Genomic DNA, 18,998 nt, shown 5'->3' on the forward strand with positions numbered 1-18,998 from the left:
GGCGGTCAGTTGTGAGCATGCGCAGACGATTTTACCACAGAACGGGCACTCGTACGTTGCACCTGCTCGCAAGCCAATTAAACACCATAATAATTTACTAAATACTAATACTAAAATACATACAGCCATATATCTGAAATTCTAGCGATGATAAAAAAATAATACTAAAAACCATTTATTTTTTTAGATCTCCCCGCTGCACCTACGCTCCATACACGACATGATATCGCTAAAAATAGTTTTCTTTGTAACTCATTATATGTGTGATCCCGGCTCCAGTTGGGGTTGACAAGACACCAACACAACCGCGCACGAACTAAATGACAAATGCAACAGCTTTGTGTGACACACGATCGGCGCAGCGTCGCGATGCTTTTATTGTGACGGCCTCAGACCGGAAGCGCTGCCGTCGGTGCGACGCTGCTAACGGAAGACGGCAGCCTGCGCACCGCAAACACAGCGTCCCTCCGGCAGAGTGACTGTTTACTCAGATCGACCGAGGACCATGGACCGGTGTCCCGTAGCCCGTCGGGCGTAAACCTCGTCTTGTTTTTGTTTTTCTTCCAGCGTTTGTTTGTGTGCGATGAAACAACTCGTCGGCGGCGCCGGTGTCATCTAACGGTCACGGAGGTGCTTAACGGCGCGGACGTTAGCCGCGATTATCACCTTTCTAACAGGTGTGTAGCGCGTGACAATGTCGCCGTTAGGTCGCTGCGGCGCTTTTAAATAAGACGACTTTATGAGTGACATTGTTTTTTTATTTCGTCTGCTTGAAAAGTGATGTCACGGTGCTCGCTAGCTAACCCCCCCCCCCCCCCCCCCCCCATGAACGTGGTTTTATCGCGTTTAATCGGCCAGTTTGAACGCTCGTGTTTTATTCCCTCACTCGCGCTCATTCGGAGAACGTTTCCTCACTCGACGTTACTTTCTGAATCGCACTCATCGAAATTCTCTTCGTTCCGCGCTCCCTCAGATTTGGTCGGCTGATTAGCGGAGGGCAGCAGACACCATGTGGGAGTCACATGCACGATGAGGCATCAACAACAAGGGGGCCCCTTCAGGAGAGAGCCGCCGCCGCTGCTGCTGCACGCTGACCGCCGCAGGGAGGGGGTTTGCTGCGTGTAGAGGCCCTGCACAAGCAGCCCCCCCACCCACCACAAACACACACACACACACACACACACACACACGCTGAACATATGCAATGAACATCACTACAGAGTCCCCTGCCGTCATTGATGGCGATGTGGCAGTCGGCTACGTGCTGGTGCCGTTTTTCCTCCTCACCGTCATTGGGATCGCTGCAGCTGTGGTGAGTTTCAGGGATGTTCGTGTTGGCTGCAAGCAAAAAGCATCGTCATTCACATTTAGTCATTTATCATTTAGCTGATGCCCGCACCCAAAGCGACTGACAGTGTGAGACCCGCGTGTACACCGTAACACTTTGAACTGTTGTGCGTTTCAGGTCATGTATATCCGGAAGAAAAGGAGGTAGGCTTCTTCACTGGCACGACGCTTTTGTGGTCAGCCTGCTTGTCTCTTCCGTGAACCAGTGGAACTCATTGAGTCAATGACTTCTTTTGTTTCGGCCCTCAGGATTGACCGACTTCGTCATCAGCTGCTGCCCGTTTACACATACGATCCGTCAGAGGAGCTCAATGAAGCCGAGCAAGAAATGCTGTGGAAAGAGGAGGACACGAGGGTATGATGCTCCTTTTTGTTTTTAGAACTTCGGGGGTTCGGTCTCCTCTGAGACACTTTTTGACCGTTGGTGGGACAAAGTTGCGATACCACTGCAGCGGATGTAGCTTCATTTTTCAGCTCCTAGTATAACTGATATTTCCACAAATAGACACTGTTGGTTGCGCCATAACGGCACAGCGGTTCCTCATTTGGTCGGTTGCTTCCTCCCCCACATAGAAACTTGGCTGCGAGAAGTTCCGTAGGAAGTACAGTGATACAAGTGTTTGTAGTAATGTAGCAGAAAAGATGCACCACTTTATTTCCAAGCATCAAATCCCTCACGATAGCTTTCGGTGGATAGTTTTAGTTCCTCTGAAGTGATCTAATTGGTTATAAACATAATTGACACTGACAAACATTTCCTAGAATCAGTGTTTATGTTCAGTTACCGTCAGTTCTCAAACTCAACCCTGATACCTCTGCTGGTCTAAATGCTCTACTTTAGTACTAAATAGAAGGTTATAAATTAACACAACAGACTTTAAAAGATCCACCAGGTTAGTTTGTCAGACATGATGCACTGAGCCTTTAGGAACACTAGGTGGCAGTGTGTACATGACGTTTATATATATATTAGTTATGATTCATAAAAAAGGGAAAAACAACAAATTGAGTTAAATATTAGTCACACGGGCTGTCATTATCATTGTTATGATCTTAAAGGGTCTGTTCGCCATCAACCCAAAACAACATTTAGCCCCTAACGTAATCATCGTGGCTCGCGACCTCTCGAGGTCGGTCAGTCTTGTTTTTGTTTTTTTGTGATCCGGTGAAATTAACCTTTTTTTTTTCACAATAACAACCGGTCACAAGTCCTTCGTTAGAAGGGATGTTGTGCTCGAGTTATGTCCTTTTTAAAAGTGGACGGGCTAAAACACTTTGCGCTTCTTGTCCACAGATCGTACAAGGTTGGGCCAGAGGTTATCAACAGCGACGCCCTCTTCTGACCAAAGATATCAATGCGTGATGGAGGTGAAGCATGGCATCAAACCTCTTTCGGCGTGGACGCCACCGTCAGCCACCATCATCCACCTTCATCCACCGAAGTTGTGCACAACACATTGTTTGTTGGACTCATTCTGCCTCGGTATCCATCCTATTTTATGTACAGGTTCATTTCTGTGGTTCTGGTTCTCATCCTGTGTGCCGAATAGACACAGCACCATTAATTTATTTGAAAATATTTATTAACTTTTCTTTTACTATGGTATTCAGTCGTATGACTCAAGTTAAATACCGTGGGAACTTTCTGAAGATGAAGGCTCCTGTGGGTTCACGCTGTTTACGTGCATGATGTTGGAGTGGGCGGCGTGTGGCAGGCGGTTCTGTTCCTGTGGGTTGCAGTAGGCTTTTGCACTGTTCACCGTACGAATGTTCTGCACTAGTTTGAAATCCTCGCTGTGGCCTGGATACGTCGCTGTGCACAGGTTGTTTGCAGTGCATTAAAATCCAAATATGGCTTCTTTGGTGAAATGCTTTAAAGTTGCATTTGTAGACATGAAACAATATAGTGACAATTTCAAAGTTTCATATTAATATAAAAATCTAAATGATAGATTTGGAAGAGATTAGATCAAATATTTGAACTGCATTTTTTTGGTTTTTATTTCCTCTTGATTCCAGATTTTTTTTGCCAAAGGCTATGACTCGTCAATGGCACGTTTAAATAACACCAACCCCCTCACATCCACAAAATGAGCGGTGACTCGTGCCCTAAATATGTCCTGTCACATGGCATTATACCAACAGAAATGTACCTCCAGCTGCGGATGAATAACAAAGGTCTGACCGTATCGAGCTCTCAGAAAACCTCGCTAGGTCTTTGAGGAAGTCTAACCTTTATTTGCCTTTGCTGCGGTGAATGTAGTCTCCATACAAATTGTTAAGGGGAACATCATAAATGTGTTGAGACAGATGGTTATGGTTATTATAGTTCTTGTGATATTGGACCTAAAACGATGGTAGAACATGCTCCTCGGTCATCTTTAAAGCTTAATTTAAGATGCATTCATTAAATGGGTAAGCAACAATTGAATTGTATTACTTGTCGCTAGTAAAACTGCGTTGCACAAAAAATGTCAATGGACTACTGATGTAAATGTTAGGCAGCACTGTAGTGAGGCTTGCTGCTTTGAGAGGGAATTGATTGGCAGTTAATTTAAGCATGAATAAAGTGATATGACTCCTTTAAGCTCATTGAGTGCGATGCATGACGTCAAAAGAGCGACAGCAAAATTGTCAAAGAAGTTCTTTATTGACCATTTCTGATACAAATTGTTGTAGGGCACCATAGAAATATAGACATTGTACATTTATATACGGTGTACATTAAAAAGAATGATCGCATCCAATTGAGTTTACAGCGCGTAAAATGAATGAATGACATGACAGAAAAACAACGATACAGACGTCGTCCAGAGTACTCTGAGGATTTGGGGAGAGAGACATGAAGCGGCCGCTGCGTGAGAGCGGCCAAGTGGAAAAGAGCGCCCAGTCGATCAAACGTTTTGTCCATAAAGTATCTGAACCAAACATTTCAGTGCACCAGAAGAATAAAAACACACCTGCTAAACTACCACAGTCAGCAAACAGTCGTCATGCCGACCGGTCTCCCTGGCTTGCTTCTCACATCTCATGACAGTCAGTTTAACACAAAAACCTTGTAATAAAATCTTTCCAACTCACACCAGAGGTTATATCTTTGAGAAAAAAAAGAAAAAAAAACCCCGTTAAATGCAATTACACAGTAAAGTAAGCCGTTGAGTGAGGTATGAATTCCAGGCCTTGAGTCGCCTGTTTGCAGTTTTCCGGGTCCGTAACTGAGGTCGTAGCAGCTTAAGGTGTGTGAAAAAACCCAGTTAAGTGGACTGTAACTGTGGGTTCCCTGACACTTAGAAATACACAACTTTCTATTGTTTCCTTGAAACGCACATCTTCAGAAGACTATTTAAGTAGATGACCGTTTTAGGCGATGACAGGAGGCCCGAGCGAGGCGGCGCAGTGAGAGCTCGCTGGAATGAACAACTGAACGTGGAGCCTGCAGGCCTGTTGGATGGCGAGCGCCTCCAACGACCCTCCCCTACAACCCGCAGCCGCCGTGGGGCCGATTGCATTTTGCCGTACGAGCGATTGGAAACAGGAAAAAGACGCCGAAGAAACGGCGTTTGTAAAAAGCTCCCTGAAGAAATGACGCTGATGCTCTGTGCCTGGACCCCTGCCAACTCTATCCTTAAAAACACATTATACCAAAAGAAAAAATAATGTTTTATTACATGAAAAGCAGCACATTCATGTTTTATGTGCGTTCTTTTTTTTTTTTTTTTTTTTAAAGGGTGGGTAACCCGAAGGAACAAAAACACTAGTAACCAGACTAACAAGACCAGTTACATCTCCCAGCTACTCGCACAGGTCCTTGAAGGAGTTTGAAGAGGTGTAACTACACCTCCCGGTGGGGTGGGGGCAAGAATGAGTTAATGCAGATTCATTTTAAAAGCAGAAAAACAAACAAAAAAACACCCCTCTACCGCCTGTTATCTTAAACGCTGAAGCTCAACTCCATCTATAATACGAAGGATAGGTTAACCACTTCACACGGACACAAACAAACAGCAAGTATCGGTAAAATTCACCTTTGTCCAGTACAAAACAACAAAAAAAAAAAAAAGGTAATCTATATGCCCCGACATCTCAGATGCAGAGGCAACACATAAGGAACACTAAGCAGAGAGAATGTCCTACAAACCGGAAAAACTGAAATGGCCAGGCTCCTCGGAGCACACGTTCGTCCAGTAGAAAAGACTCGCGATGACGCATTGAGAAAAAGGGCCGTTACCGTTCTTGTAATTCTTAGATCAAAGGTCCATCGTTCTATCCAGTGCGGCTGCATGATATTGGTACTGTGTTAACCCTCCTCTTGGCAACGAGGGCTTTGTCGTGAACAGTGGTCATGTGGTGGCACCTGGTGTTGGAGATACAGCCCAGTTCTGGTTAACAGCAAGTCAGTATGTTGAGTGAGGTAGCGTGCGTTGTAATTACTGGTCTTCATCTTCCTCCTCCTCTTCCTCCTCCTCCTCAGATGATTCCTGGGATGCCTTTTCTTCCTTCTCCTGTGACAGGAGAGAAAAGAGGTTTTGGCTTGTAATAAAAAACACAAACTGGCGTTATTGATGTTGGATGAAGCACGATGGCGTGAAGAAGGCCCGGGGGAAGCGGGAGTGAGATGTGATTCATACGAGTGGTGAGTCACAATGAGGCATCCTGTTTTTGCTTCCTTGGATTTCCTGCTCACACTCACTGCTGCCCAAGATGTTCATTCATAAAAATGAGAGGTGGGAGGGTAACTTTGGGTCATTCCTCTCTGTGACTAATCCAATCCAGGCTTGTTGCAACAGTACGCCCAAACCACTCATGCACATGTCAGAATATACAACAAGAGTTTTCCTTGATTAAAAACATGCTTATTTGACCTCAAGTTTGCAACTTAAAAAAAACTTTCAAGACTCAACATTTGGACGAGGAACACTTAGCACTAAAAATAAAATAAAGGAGAATGTCTGCTACCACACTTCAAAACACAAATAGCTGTGATGAGCAAAAATGAGTCATCGGAGAGGCAGGCTGGAGAAACGAAGGAAAAGCATTTTCACCCTGCAGCCGCTCAGAATGCAACCAACAGTGAGAGCTGATGTAAAGTCACGCGACTCTTACCTCCTTCTTAGGTCTTCCCCTACGTTTTCCCACTGCAGCCGGGGCGGCTGCTGCTGCCGCCGGCGCCTTCTGTTGGTGGGGGGAGAAAAGGTTTACACGGTTAATGGAGCGCCATTTAGCGGGACAAATGGTTCGATTACATTTTTCGTTGTGGGCAATTTACAAAGCTTGTTGTTGTCTTTTTATCAACAGCTAAACAAAGTGAAACCGTCAATGACCTGTGATGGAGTCACATTAGGATGGGACTGTTAGCTAGCCAGTGTTTGCGTTGGGAAACAAACTGAGGGGGCCAACCCTCTAAGGAGCAATGCAGCGGCATCAACTCTAAATCCATAATGACAGGCAAGCAGATTATTCATTTGAGCCATTACAGCTGTCATTGAGCATATTTACAGCCCAGTTTATTGCCTCACTGTGCTGCTTTTCTCTCATTTATTGTGAAAGGTGGTCCTGGGAAAAAAAAAAAGAGAAAAAAAACACATCAGCAGTGGGCCGTAAGTTACTAAAGGTTGAGAACCCCGGTACAAACAATCCCAATCTCCACACAGCTCTGCTTGCAGCGGCCTGCAGATGGCAGGAGTACCTCTGTAATGAGACAGATAGAAAGAGGGGCATCGGGTTCATTGGCTATTATCTGGAAGGCCGACGGGAACTGCACACAGGGCACTCCAGTTGGCCGGCCACCTGGTCCGAGGCTCAGAGACAGCTGGTGGAGCGGAGACACAAACCCTCTGCAGCCTCAACCTACATCATACATGTGCGAGTCCTTCCTCCGCTCTCCCTTTCCCATACATAGCAGAGAAGACTGAGCGCACGGAGGAGCTGGAGCGTCGGGGCGGGGGAGAGAAAAAAAAAAAAATCTGTTGTTGCTATGGAGACGGTTGGCAGAGAAGAACTAGGGCTGTGTGCTGGGTGGAGGCGGAGGGGCGCTTGGTGTCAGCTCGGCAACAGTCTTGCGGCCGCTGCACCTGCAACTTACTGTGTGAATGACAAGCTGCAGGAAGCTGGAGGACAGGAAGTACAGGGTGCACATTGCTTAAACAACAACAAAAAAAAGTAAGGCAGTAAACCAAGGTCCCTACAATGGGGAAACCCAAGCCAGGCTATTTATGTCCTTAGGAGAGGGGGGGGGGGTCAGGGAACGGTTACATTGCAGCTGCCCATATATAACAAGTAACAGCAGGACGTCCTTTCTTTTATTTTGCAAGAGGATGGCGTTAGCTACTGTTAAAGCGGTCATCAACCAAAGGGAATGGTTGCAAAAAGAGGATTCACTGCGAGGGTGGGGGGGGGGGGGGGGCTTTTCTATTTGGTGTGGACGATGTTCCGGTTCAGGATGCACGCTAGCCGTCCCTGAAACAACGTGGAGAAAAAAAAACCCATGCCTGCAGACGGCATTGACTTACTTTGCCCTTTGTGGCCGTCTTGTTTTTGCTGCCCTTCGGCCGTCCTCTGGACCTCTTTGGAGCCGGGGACCCGCTTGGCTCCTGGACGAGTCGAGACAGAGGAACTAGTTAGCGTGCCGCAAAACACCAGGTTGCGCTTTACAGGTGATGCTTTCCGCTACTTTACATATTACTGGGAGGAGCCGGGCCCTGCACAAAACAACACGCGCACGACTGTCACGCGTAAAGTTCAAGGACAGCGGCGAATGACTCAGAGCCACGCGTTGCCATGGAAACTCAAATTCAGAGCCCCGATCCCCGTGATCCCCTGTGGTGGCGAGGCGTGTCATAGCAGACCTCGCTCCTGTTCTGGCGTGTTTACACCTGCAGCTCGTGGCAACGGAGCAATTCAATACCGAAACACTGCCCCCGTTGAGTGACAGCTTCGCGAGCCACTCTGCCGGTCCGCTCGGCTGTGTCATCCGTTACATGACGGTGGTTTCAAAAGGTGTTGGGTTACCTGGTGCTTACAAACTGCTCAGACACACCGGAAGTTTGGTGTGGAGGTCAGCGAGGGGGTGAGCGGTCAGAAGGGAGGGGGGCTCAATGGAAAAAGCAGGGCGCCGGTGTTATGGATATGCACAACGCTCACCTGCAATAACATCTACCTGAGCACTAAAGGGAACAGATGTGACCCTTGTTTTGGTTTCCTGGTTTACAAAAAAACAACACACACACCTCCAACATCCTCTCCCGTGAAAACGCGCAAGACCGGATGCGATGACCCACTTTAAGGAATAAATTGGCCCTACTTACGTCAGAGGTCTTTACTTGGGGCTGCTTGCGGGGTCTTCCACGCCCCCTCTTCTCGGCTGCCTCCTCTTTCGGCGAGACGGTCCCCTTGTCGCTCATATTTCCTCAGCTCTTCGGACCTACGGAACAAAAACCGCACGGCTCAGGGAAAATACACACGGGGCTTTGCAACTGACCGCAACGACAACTACACGCGCACGCACACACACAAAAAGAGCGCAGTAACGGCACGTCGGTGACGCGTTCAACGCAGATTAATCCGCGCTTATTGCCAGGTCTATTTCTGTCTCCTTCACGCCGCCACTCAAACGCTCCATTGACACCGAATGATTGAATTCTGCAGAAATCAACGGAGCCAATGCCCCCCCCCTCCTCCTCCACCATATAGATCTCACAGCGTGCCTGCACGCCGGAGACGCACACCGACCCGTACAATGGTGGCGTGTGTGTGTGTGTCTGTGTGTATGCGCGCTAGTGGTGAGACTTCCAGGTAAAAGAGGACCTACACGGAGACGTTTAAAATAATAATAATAATAAGTATTATTATTAATTAGAGTAATACTAATACAAGCGAGCGAGGTGCGTTGGGTTTGCGGCGGTGGAACGCCCGGACCTTTCAACAAAAGGCGGCTCCGCATTTAAAGCACGCAACCCCACCTCGAGCCCCGGCGCGGTTCGCTGCATTAAGCTCCGCTTTAGAGGACGCGGGACAAATAAACGAGGATCTCACCCGCGGTGCCGCTGCCGTTTCCTGCACTGACCTGCCGCTCGGCTGTAATCGCTGCTGTGAATTTAAGACCTAATGTTTCCTTTAAGCCTGGCTGGCTGTGCCCGGTAAAAAAGCCCTCTATAGGCTGCAGCTTTTATTCGTCAGGCGACACACGTCCCGCCCCCTCCAGACCGGCCGCGTGAAGCGAGGCCCGCGTCAAGCTCCCAATTAAACGACGGGACGGACATTTAAGACGAAATAAGCTCGTAATATTCTTACCGGCGGGTTGAGAAGTTTGTTCCTACCGCGTCCTATAAATAGCACGTGTGTCTTGTCTCCGGTAGTTAACTGTGGTGGGGGGTTGGTGGGGGGGCAATTTAAAGAGCCGCCCTCGTGGGGAGGGCGGGGGCATGATAAATGGGCCACCAGAGGAGCAGAGGGACATCCCTTTTATTCCCGAAGTTTGATGACAAAATATCTATAAGCGTGTGTTTGAAGTCGGATAATACACTTTCTGCGATACAATCCAAATATATAATGGTTACTTTGTGTAGATATGTGCTAAAGAGTACAGAGCAGAGTCTGCACAGTGATGGTGAGTGAACTCTGACCCCCAATCCACATATGAAAACAAGCGCTTCTTATCATTTTATTTCTCTTAATGCAAGCGGTGGAATACACGTTTAGATCCTGGAGTAAAAGTGCAAACACCACAATTTAGAAAACTTTCTCCAATTCAAAACAGGCGTCACAAAAGTAAGTAAAGTAAGCAAGCAAACATTTGGTTACTTACATTTTTTTGGTATAAAAAGAGAAAAGAGAAAGTTAGGAGTAAGAAGTATATGCTACATATTCACCTCTGAGATGTAGTGGAATATAAGTTTAGACATCTCATGTATGTTTGTTGTTTTGAATGAACAGTTTTAAATGGTATTTTTGATCACTTAATGTTTGTGTTGTGATTTTTAAATTCTTTATTCTTTAAACATAAGCAAAAAGTAACCAAACTGACAGGTTTGCCGATCAACATTTTTTTTTGTTTTGAGGTTTTCAAAGTAAAACAAAAAACTGTTCTCAGTCAGTTACTGACTTAAAACAAGAATAAATCAATATCAATCAACTCTGTGAGAATGAGACGAGGAGATAGTGTCTTTTTGGAGGGAAAAATGAAAAGACCCTAAAGCAACCACTGGGTTACACCTCTCTTCTTTGCTCACTGGTCAATTGATGAGTAAAATAAACCACCTCACGCTGCCTCTTTCATTCAGACACAGGTAAACCCTTCCTGTGATTCCCACTCGTTCCATTCGGAACCGACCGGATGTCCGCTGCGCGGGGCTGTGGTGGACGCAGAGGACACGGGGTGACGGTACAGACACACTAAACTCTTTTACTACCTTTCACACCACAGTTTCTCATGTAAATGAACTGCCCATCTGGAGCCGACGGCTCCTCTACTATGCAACTAAAAACAGATACCGAGAATGCGTAGTGAGCTGAAAGCGGTCGAGAAAATGAGTATTTCACTTCCCCCTTGTCTGAGCCGGGACTTTTTTTTTTTTTACAAATAACTTGTAAACAAACACGTTCAATCACTTCGTCATCTGCAGGGAGACATCAACATACTGTACGCACATGACGGGGGGAGGTTGCTGTAAAGGGGATTGCATTGGGCATGAATGGAGAGCGCGCTTTTCTCAATGAGTCCAATGTTCTGCTCAGCATGTGCTCGCCTTGCATGCCACACACCCCCCACCCCCGCCCTCCCCATTTCTCACTCTATTCACTTCCTTCATCTCTATCTTCCCCAACTACTTTGGCCCCATCCCCCACACCCTCACACATCTCTGCCATACCGGCCCCTCGGAGTGGGGATGGGGACAGGAAAACAGGTCCACTCTGTGTGAGCGTGTGTTTGTGTGAGGAATGCGGCCCGTCTCGGCCGTTGGCACCACCTGGAGACCGATGAGGGGACTCGACAGTATGACTGATAATAGCATTTTGTTTGTTTGTTGTGAAGCGAAAAAGTTGTGCAGACACCAGAAACTTGTTACGAGCGGAATTTCTCCTCATGTCACAGCTTTGCTCCATTCTCATGATCGCTAATGGAGATTTCAGCAGTTTGAGTGGAACACACTCTTGTCCGTCAACCTCTGGGACGTAATTCATTCATCACCTTATCATGTAATCAGGTCAAAATCTTGAAATGAGCCACGTGTCCACTAGTTACTTTGGCTCTTGATTGTCAAGATTTTTTCAGAGATGATTTTACATCAGATCACCAAATGCTTTTCACGCCAGTTGGTAGATTTGAACTGAGGCTACAAACGCTAAATCAGTGAGCGGCCTCTTATCACTGCCTGACCGACTGATGCATGTTTTCTCTTAAGGAATGACCAGATTGCAACCCCCCCCCCCTCCCTCCCACGGTGCACAAGAACACCGCAAAACCACCACGTTGATTTAAATGCTAATCCAAACTTCCAGGGAAGACAAACACTTCCCCATCAGACGGCGTCTTCGGCGTCGTCTCCACGTCAACTCGGGGCAGACAGAATCCTATTAACCGTCAGGGGGGTCTCGGCCCACTCGGCAATGCTTCCCCCCCTCGTGTCCTTCTGCCCTTTTCCGCCCCCACCCCCACCTCCTGCGATATGCTCATCCGTCTCCCCCTGCGGCACGCTCTCCAGCTCTCACTACCAGTCCATTTTTAGGCGCTGCGTAAAACCGCGAGAGTGCCGCAGCCAAACCGACTAACAGATGTGGACAGAACATCCCATTCCTGCCCGAGAGCTTGGGTTTCCCCTCGATTGTGCTGCTGTTGGCCCTAGATGAGCTTGAACATGACTAACACACACACACACACACACACACACACACACACACTGGGCGGGGACGGGAATAGTTGCGTGGGTGTCTTTTATATTTCTGCGAGGGGGCGGATGGAGGTTAGTGGGCGGGGGGATGGGGCTGATTCAGTCCATGAGTAGTATCTGACTCACGCAAACAGGAAGTAGCACGTGCTGCTTGTTTAGGGGCCACGCCGCTGTATTTACGTGACACACGGAGGGATAATAGGAGCTCTCTCACTACCTACTTCCTTCTCCTTGGGTCGGTCGCTGACTCAACGCTCCGCTCTTCCTTTTTGAATAGTTTTATATCCACATCTTGACATTTGTGGACTGGGATCTGGCGGGTGAATCAGTCACTCTGTGACTCAAGCTTGAGATATTTGAAAACAGCGGCGTATTTCAAAGTTTTGTTTGGCGGCCCTGACATGCCCATATCTCTCTCGATTGGTTTAAAATATGTATTTCTATTTGATGTTCCGTATGACTGGTATGCTCACTGCCCCCTTCCAACTAATTAAATCATTTTATTGGAATGCCCTCCGACCGCTCAGAATCACGCATACAGCGCGGCTTTTCCATGAAGAAATATTCAAGGTGTCCACCACCCACCTCTTTTAGCTTTGTTGCGGTAAAATCCATTAATCCCATGAGGCTTAGCGCCTCCTCGTGCAGGTCAGAGGTCAGGGTCAGCCTCAGTGCAGCCTCTTTCAAGCCGACCTCCATTATGCAAAGACAGAATTTTACCGCAGCAGCTTTTTAAAAAAAGGTGTAATAAATAACATTACAAATGCAATGTGGAGCTATTTAGGCCCTTTAAAATGTAAAGTTAATCCCTGTGATCGTGGTCACTAAAAGGCAGTCTGCTGCTTCCACCAATAGGTGGCACACTCAGATTACATTTACTAAATGACACCAGCACCGCGCGACATCTCGGCTCAACGGCTCCATCTCGTGGTGATACTTGTACACCAACGGCACTTGTGTGCTGAGCGAGAAAATATCTCCTCCTTCGCTGAGAATACATGTCCATCCACCATGGACGGATTTCCTCTGAACACACCCATTTGCGTTGAGGCGTTGCTGTGCTCCGGTTGGCGCCGCTCCACATGCCTCCTCTCGGGTTCTCGAGCCCGCAGTGATCCCGTCCAGCAGAGGGTGGTCTTACCCTGAGAAACCCTCAGCTCCAGTTTTCTCACCTGAGTCGGAGGTGTTGCAGGTTTGCTGTCGCAGAGACAAAAAGACGATGAGGTGAACGCGGGTCAATGGCGGAGATGTCTGGCAATCGCAAAGCATACAATTAAGGGTGTTCATCAGTTTTTTTAAAGGTACGCAGTGTGATTTAAAGCCTGTCCTCCATACATGACTATCAGAGGCAGCTGCATTAAGTTACTACCCAACGGACCGGCCTCGGGTCTAAATCCAGCCCAAGCGGAGAAGGACAGCAGCTCTGCCCCCCCCCCCGGCTGATGCATTGAGAGCGGTCACCTTGGTGACGGCGCATCTGGGGATTTAGAATTCACGCTCTCCCTTCTCTGTCTTACCTGATTGATCAAAAGGGAAAAGGGGCCCGCTTGCCCGTCGCCGGCCTGTCAAACCCCGGCGTGGTAGCCGCAGTCCCCGGGGAGCGCGGCGAGCGCGGCCCGCATCTGTGCCGGTTACTCACAGAGGCGAACTGGGCTCAGTTTTATCACTTTTTTATTTCCATTGGGAACGGAGAGCAGATTCCCTCCGCGGAGCGCTGATGTGACGACCACAACAAATAGGAGGACGGTCTCATGTTTGGGGATAAAATGTTCACAAACTCCTCTTCAGAACAGGATCCAGGTCCCGCTGCTTGTTTTGTCTCTTCAACATTGGTCTCATTGACTGTGGTTTGAGTGCCCCCCCCCACAGTCAGGCACATTGGAAACAGAAAATAGAGAGTCACTGTAAACCTAAAGGAAAGGGGTGTGTTGCCTTGTTTTTCTGCACAACCTACACACAAAAAATTAGAGAAGCGAACCGCATCGATCAAACTGGACGATCCAGGTTGAAGCCTCAGTAACTTGAAGGCCGGGTTGGAGATTTGGGTGTGTTTCGCTGCGACCTGGTGCCCACCTACAGATTATTTTCAGATTTAACGTCCCCAAGATGAGTAAAGTGGGGTTAAATATACAATATACCTTCTGCACAAATGTAAATAAATACTCATACATAGAGGAGGGACTCCCAAGAGCTGCTAATAGACATTTAAAATCTGTAGGTTCCCTTTTAAATAACACAATGCAGTCATCTTATAAGCGGCACATGCGCGTCTTTGTTCGCTGCCCGAGTCTAGACAGGTTAGAAAAGCAGAGGGGGAAGGTTTCAGATGAGCGGATGGCATCAGGAGCCTGCAGCCCAGCTGTTGTGTCTGAGCGGTGGCATCGGGGTGTCTGGAGTGATATCAGGTGACGGATCCCGCTCCCCGACACCAGGACGTCCGTCTCTGGCCTCGACCACGTGCCAGTGTTCGGTATCCCGTGGAAGCCGGTGTCAGACTGCTGCCTATTGATGATCGATTAGAGTTGCTGAGGATGGACGGTGGCGCTGCGCCCCACAGGGGTCTGGCTGAGAAGGATGGGCCCATTTGTAATGCAGAGGGGGCCCCAAAGCTGCATTAACTATTTAAGTGTGGTTGTCTCGGGGTATTGGTACGCCAGAAGCACTGAAACCAAGTAGCGCCAGACGGCGTGGTGTTGATGGTGATGTGCAGGCTCAGATTAATTCTCCAGTCTGACTGATTATCATGTATATTATGATCAATGCCTGGAATTATAGAGCAATAATTTAACCTTTTATTCAATATAAAACGGAAACTACATATTTAAGAGGAAAGACGTTTTTTTTTATGCACTGGTCAATTCAGGTCAGAAGGAAAACATCTATCAGACAATTTTTGGAGGTTAGTACCTCAGACCGAGGAGATTTGGCTGGAGAACTGAAGGGTTGCTGGTACGATTTACTGTGTTTACCGTGTGTGACAACCTCCTTTGAATCAAATCACGGTTGATTTGATTTAATGGCTGATTTAAACAGACTATGAGCCAGAAATCTCTGCCCACCAGCAGCACTTGCACCACCAACTTTTCCTTTCTATATTCTGAAGGTTGTTCATTCACAGACTGACAGAGCCGAGAGTTGTAGAACATCTTATTTCTAAAAACATAGCCAGAATATGTAAATAAAAACCATATTCAAAATGAATTGATTAAAACGGTTGACTCCAACATCAAAACAAACAAACCAATGAAACAAATAATCGTGAGGCTAACTTTCTGTCATTGCATATTGAGTAAATGACCCCTGACCTCAGATGAAACAGGTTAACGAAGCTTGGAATGTTGTAGTCACTCAGTACGGCCAGTAAATGAAGCAAAGACCTTTGAAATGTCTGAGGGGCTTCGCCTTTGCTTGGTGTTTGTTCCCAGTTTCGAACAGACGCTGTGAGGAGGTGTACTTGTTAAACTTTCTACAGAGAGTCAATATCTGTATCTGTTCTCCTGCTCTTAGCAGTACAGGTCTTGAATTCGGTGAAAAGGGAGTAAATTGATTCCACTGTACCTTTCCTTCTCTAAATTTGTCACCCTGAAGCCCGTCTTGTAAACTCGCCCTTGGTGTCGATTGGCCTGAGGGATGGAGGAGCACGGGGAGTAGCTGGGTGCAGGAGTGAGCCATCCATCCTCGGTACCTGGGAGGAGGAGGAGGAGGAGGAGGAGGGGTGCAGGGCAGTTTTCCACCTGCTGAATAAATCATCGCTTGGTCCATTCTGCACCCGCAGTCCAATTAACCAAAAGGGACCCTGAGAATTCAGTGAGGTGGTATGATTAATTACACGGTAGTGACAATACACAAAGCTCACAGCATCCCAAAGGGCAAGAATCCAGCGCAGCTTTTCCCTTTGGCTTCCTTTTCAAGTGTTTTCAAATGTTATTATTGGACGTTTTGGCCGTTTTGCTGACACAGAGAAACCAATTCCGTCTATATCTGTGGTAGAATCACCCACACGCAAGCAGGCACATGCATGCACATGCAGTTATCAGCACAGAAGATCATTCAACTCCCAGATGCATTCGATCTTAACAACGCTAGCTAGCGCCTAGCGAGAAATTGAACATCTTGACGCTAACAATGTAGCCTAATGATGTTGGGAACGAAACGTTTGGTGGAATGAATCCCACTTTTTCAGCAACACAACATGAGTTCAAAGGCTCGTATGCCTGGAGACAAATCTCACTTATGGCTGCCATGTGGACATCTGTGAGTGCGCAGACATTTACAACATCCAAATGTAGGTGCTTAAACTTCCTCCATAATCAACCATATGTTGTTATTTGGCTTCCACACGGGAACTATTGGCATACGAAAGGAGTGAAGCAATTCTTGGTTTACTGTTGTTAGCTGTAAATGTTTGTGTTTGTGTGAAGTATGTGTGTCGGCCAATAACTGCCAGAGCCAGTGGTGCATTGCAGTGAGCACTTACGCATCTCACCAGCCAATCAAAGTGGGGCACGGGGTCAACGTCTTGATATAGTTATTTAGGGTGCAATTATTTCCTTTTACATGGCCCGTGACAAAGCTCTAACTCTTACTACTCGAGCTCATTTAAATGGTGCTTTTCATTGAACATAAAAAGGCCGAGGAGAAGGTTGTAGGGAAAGGTTAATGGGACTGACACAAAGGCCAGACGGCAGACAAAGTCTAGCCGGGGAGTGTCACATCCTGCTTTCTTCAAAGCCCATACAAGGAGCCAATTAAGCCTGATCAGTAATTAAGCCAAACCCCGACGGCCGGGTTCTGGTTTTGTCTTTTCCAGGGGACTGCAGCCAGTCTCTCTAAGACAACTGCAGGTAATGACCTCCATCCTTCCATCATTGATGTGCTCACACATTGACGTCTGACTGCCACATCCGCTACAAAAGGTCACCGAGGATGTAACAATGGGAATAGAGGAAGTGAGAGAGAAGAAAGAATGCCTGTGAAGCCATCGGGTACTCTTTACCGATCTCCATGCAAGGTGTCGCAGCGCAGAAGATAAACAGTCAATTTCTATTCCCGGCATGTGTGGTTTGCTTCCCTACAGCATCGGGATAAAAGTGCTTGTGCGCCTTCCAGGTGGTTTTTAATAAGTTTGACTTTCTAAGTTTCATTGGACACACTTTCATTAGAATAACAGTACAAATGTAGATAAAGTCTGGTTTTCTTCACAATAGAAGATAAGTAAGAAGTAAGTTACAACAAAGAGACAATCAGCATAGAAATGACATTTAACAAGGTTAAAAATAGAGCATGTTTATTGGATTTAAATGGCAGATTGTATCTCGTGTTTTAAACCAAAGTGTAAAAACAAGTGTTGCTTTTGACATAGTCATTGGTAGCCGACCTTTATGATATTGTATGTTACCTTCAAACGGGGCCAAGCTAAACCCCCACTGCCCCGGCCCGACCCAGCTGCACTAAAATTAGAGGTTTTCTTAAGGGAATCTGGTGCACTAAAAACACAACCACGTTGGCCCCCAGGGACCGCCAGAACAACACAATATGAAGGTTCCTGTCGATGCCTTATTGAATATCTAGCACCGCTTTACACTAGATATTTGACATTTAATCTGAGAGTATACATTACAGATGTGTGTAACTGTCTTTCAATGCAGTGATGGATTGAGGTTGAGACAAATATTTAGCAGAGCAGTCAGTCGTGTTGGAGCAGAAGAGGAGTGAGCACGTTGGACGGCGTTGTCTGAAGCTCAGCTGGATTAACAGTGGGGAAAACGTTCCATGAATGCACGCTCAGAATCTTTTAACTTAATGTTACACAATAAATATTGCATGACAGCACATCCTTTAATGAAGCTGGAATTGTTATTACTATTTGTGTTACCATTAGTGTTGCAAGCTGGTGTACATTGATATTCCAGCTTCTATTTATAATAGACAAAAAATCGCTGGGCTATTTGGAGAAAGAAAACCAAAACAGTCCAAAACAAAACACACAGACACAATAAATATGTCCAAATCTCAAGTTTGGTGACCTGAATGAGTCTTAATTAGCTAAAGCAATGTAAAATACTTTATTTATTACATCAAACCTGACTATTTCATATTTAATTTCCTAGTACAACTTAACTACATTCTTTCACAGCATGATTTAAAAAAAGAAGCCAATTACAGAATTTGTTTTATCATTTTCATGTTTCCTTGGGATGGAAATTATTAGTAGCAGATGCTCATATCAAACTTTTGAAGCTTTTATATCGTATTGCGTTGTGTCATCTTTTAAGGAGACGTCATTGGACGCTTACCTTAACAACTTAAAGCCAGTTACAACTCCCTGCAAGTCCTTCAGGGGATCAGCAAAAGCCACAGATCAGAGGGTTCTTTCATTTGCTGTTGGCTTTTATGAATATAAGATTAATACATATTCTATGTGAAAATATCTGGGCGGTTTACCTCCTCTGTCGCACACAGTTTTCAGGTTTATCTGTTCCGTACCAAACACATTTGAGCTGTTTTAAATCCTCAAAGAACCAAGGACACAGACTCAGTTACCCTCAACACTGCAACTGTAAATGCAGTTTAGTTTTGATGAGGGGTATCGCCAGTAAAAGCAATTAAGATAAGCTGGAATGCTCAATGTGCTTTCTGGCGGCATATTTAGACCAACCCGTAACTGTATTTACATTTTTCTTTGTGACCATGGGGGTAAATCCACAACAGGATGCTCCGTGCTAATTCTACGGCACACACATTTGCATTCTGACAGTAGCTAAA

At 46.5% G+C, this 18,998-nt stretch overlaps 2 protein-coding genes across 4 annotated transcripts; one reads left to right on the forward strand and one right to left on the reverse strand.

Annotated features, from left to right (window-relative positions):
• The first annotated feature begins 281 nt into the window (after positions 1-281).
• Positions 282-3,934, forward strand: smim29 (small integral membrane protein 29). Its single transcript, XM_040192236.2, has 5 exons — positions 282-677; positions 974-1,312; positions 1,466-1,491; positions 1,597-1,702; positions 2,642-3,934. The coding sequence occupies exons 2-5, from the start codon at positions 1,205-1,207 to the stop codon at positions 2,708-2,710; spliced, it is 309 nt and encodes a 102-aa protein (XP_040048170.1). The 5' UTR covers positions 282-677; positions 974-1,204; the 3' UTR covers positions 2,711-3,934.
• Positions 3,935-3,978: 44 nt separating this feature from the next.
• hmga1a (high mobility group AT-hook 1a) lies at positions 3,979-9,804 on the reverse strand. 3 transcript variants are annotated; one of them, XM_040192233.2, is made up of 5 exons: positions 9,637-9,804; positions 8,652-8,767; positions 7,857-7,937; positions 6,451-6,519; positions 3,979-5,849 (listed from the first exon to the last, which is right to left on the reverse strand). In XM_040192233.2, exons 2-5 carry the CDS (start codon positions 8,745-8,747, stop codon positions 5,775-5,777), a joined length of 321 nt encoding a protein of 106 aa, XP_040048167.1. In that variant the 5' UTR covers positions 8,748-8,767; positions 9,637-9,804; the 3' UTR covers positions 3,979-5,774. The 3 variants fall into 3 exon arrangements, with proteins under 3 accessions (XP_040048167.1, XP_040048166.1, XP_040048168.1); XM_040192232.2 differs by having other exon boundaries at positions 9,379-9,715; XM_040192234.2 differs by lacking the exon at positions 9,637-9,804 and adding an exon at positions 9,410-9,535.
• Between the last annotated feature and the right edge of the window lie 9,194 nt (positions 9,805-18,998).

Source organism: Gasterosteus aculeatus, chromosome 2 (assembly GCF_964276395.1).
Source record: "Gasterosteus aculeatus chromosome 2, fGasAcu3.hap1.1, whole genome shotgun sequence".
Classification (NCBI taxonomy): Eukaryota; Metazoa; Chordata; class Actinopteri; order Perciformes; family Gasterosteidae; genus Gasterosteus; species Gasterosteus aculeatus.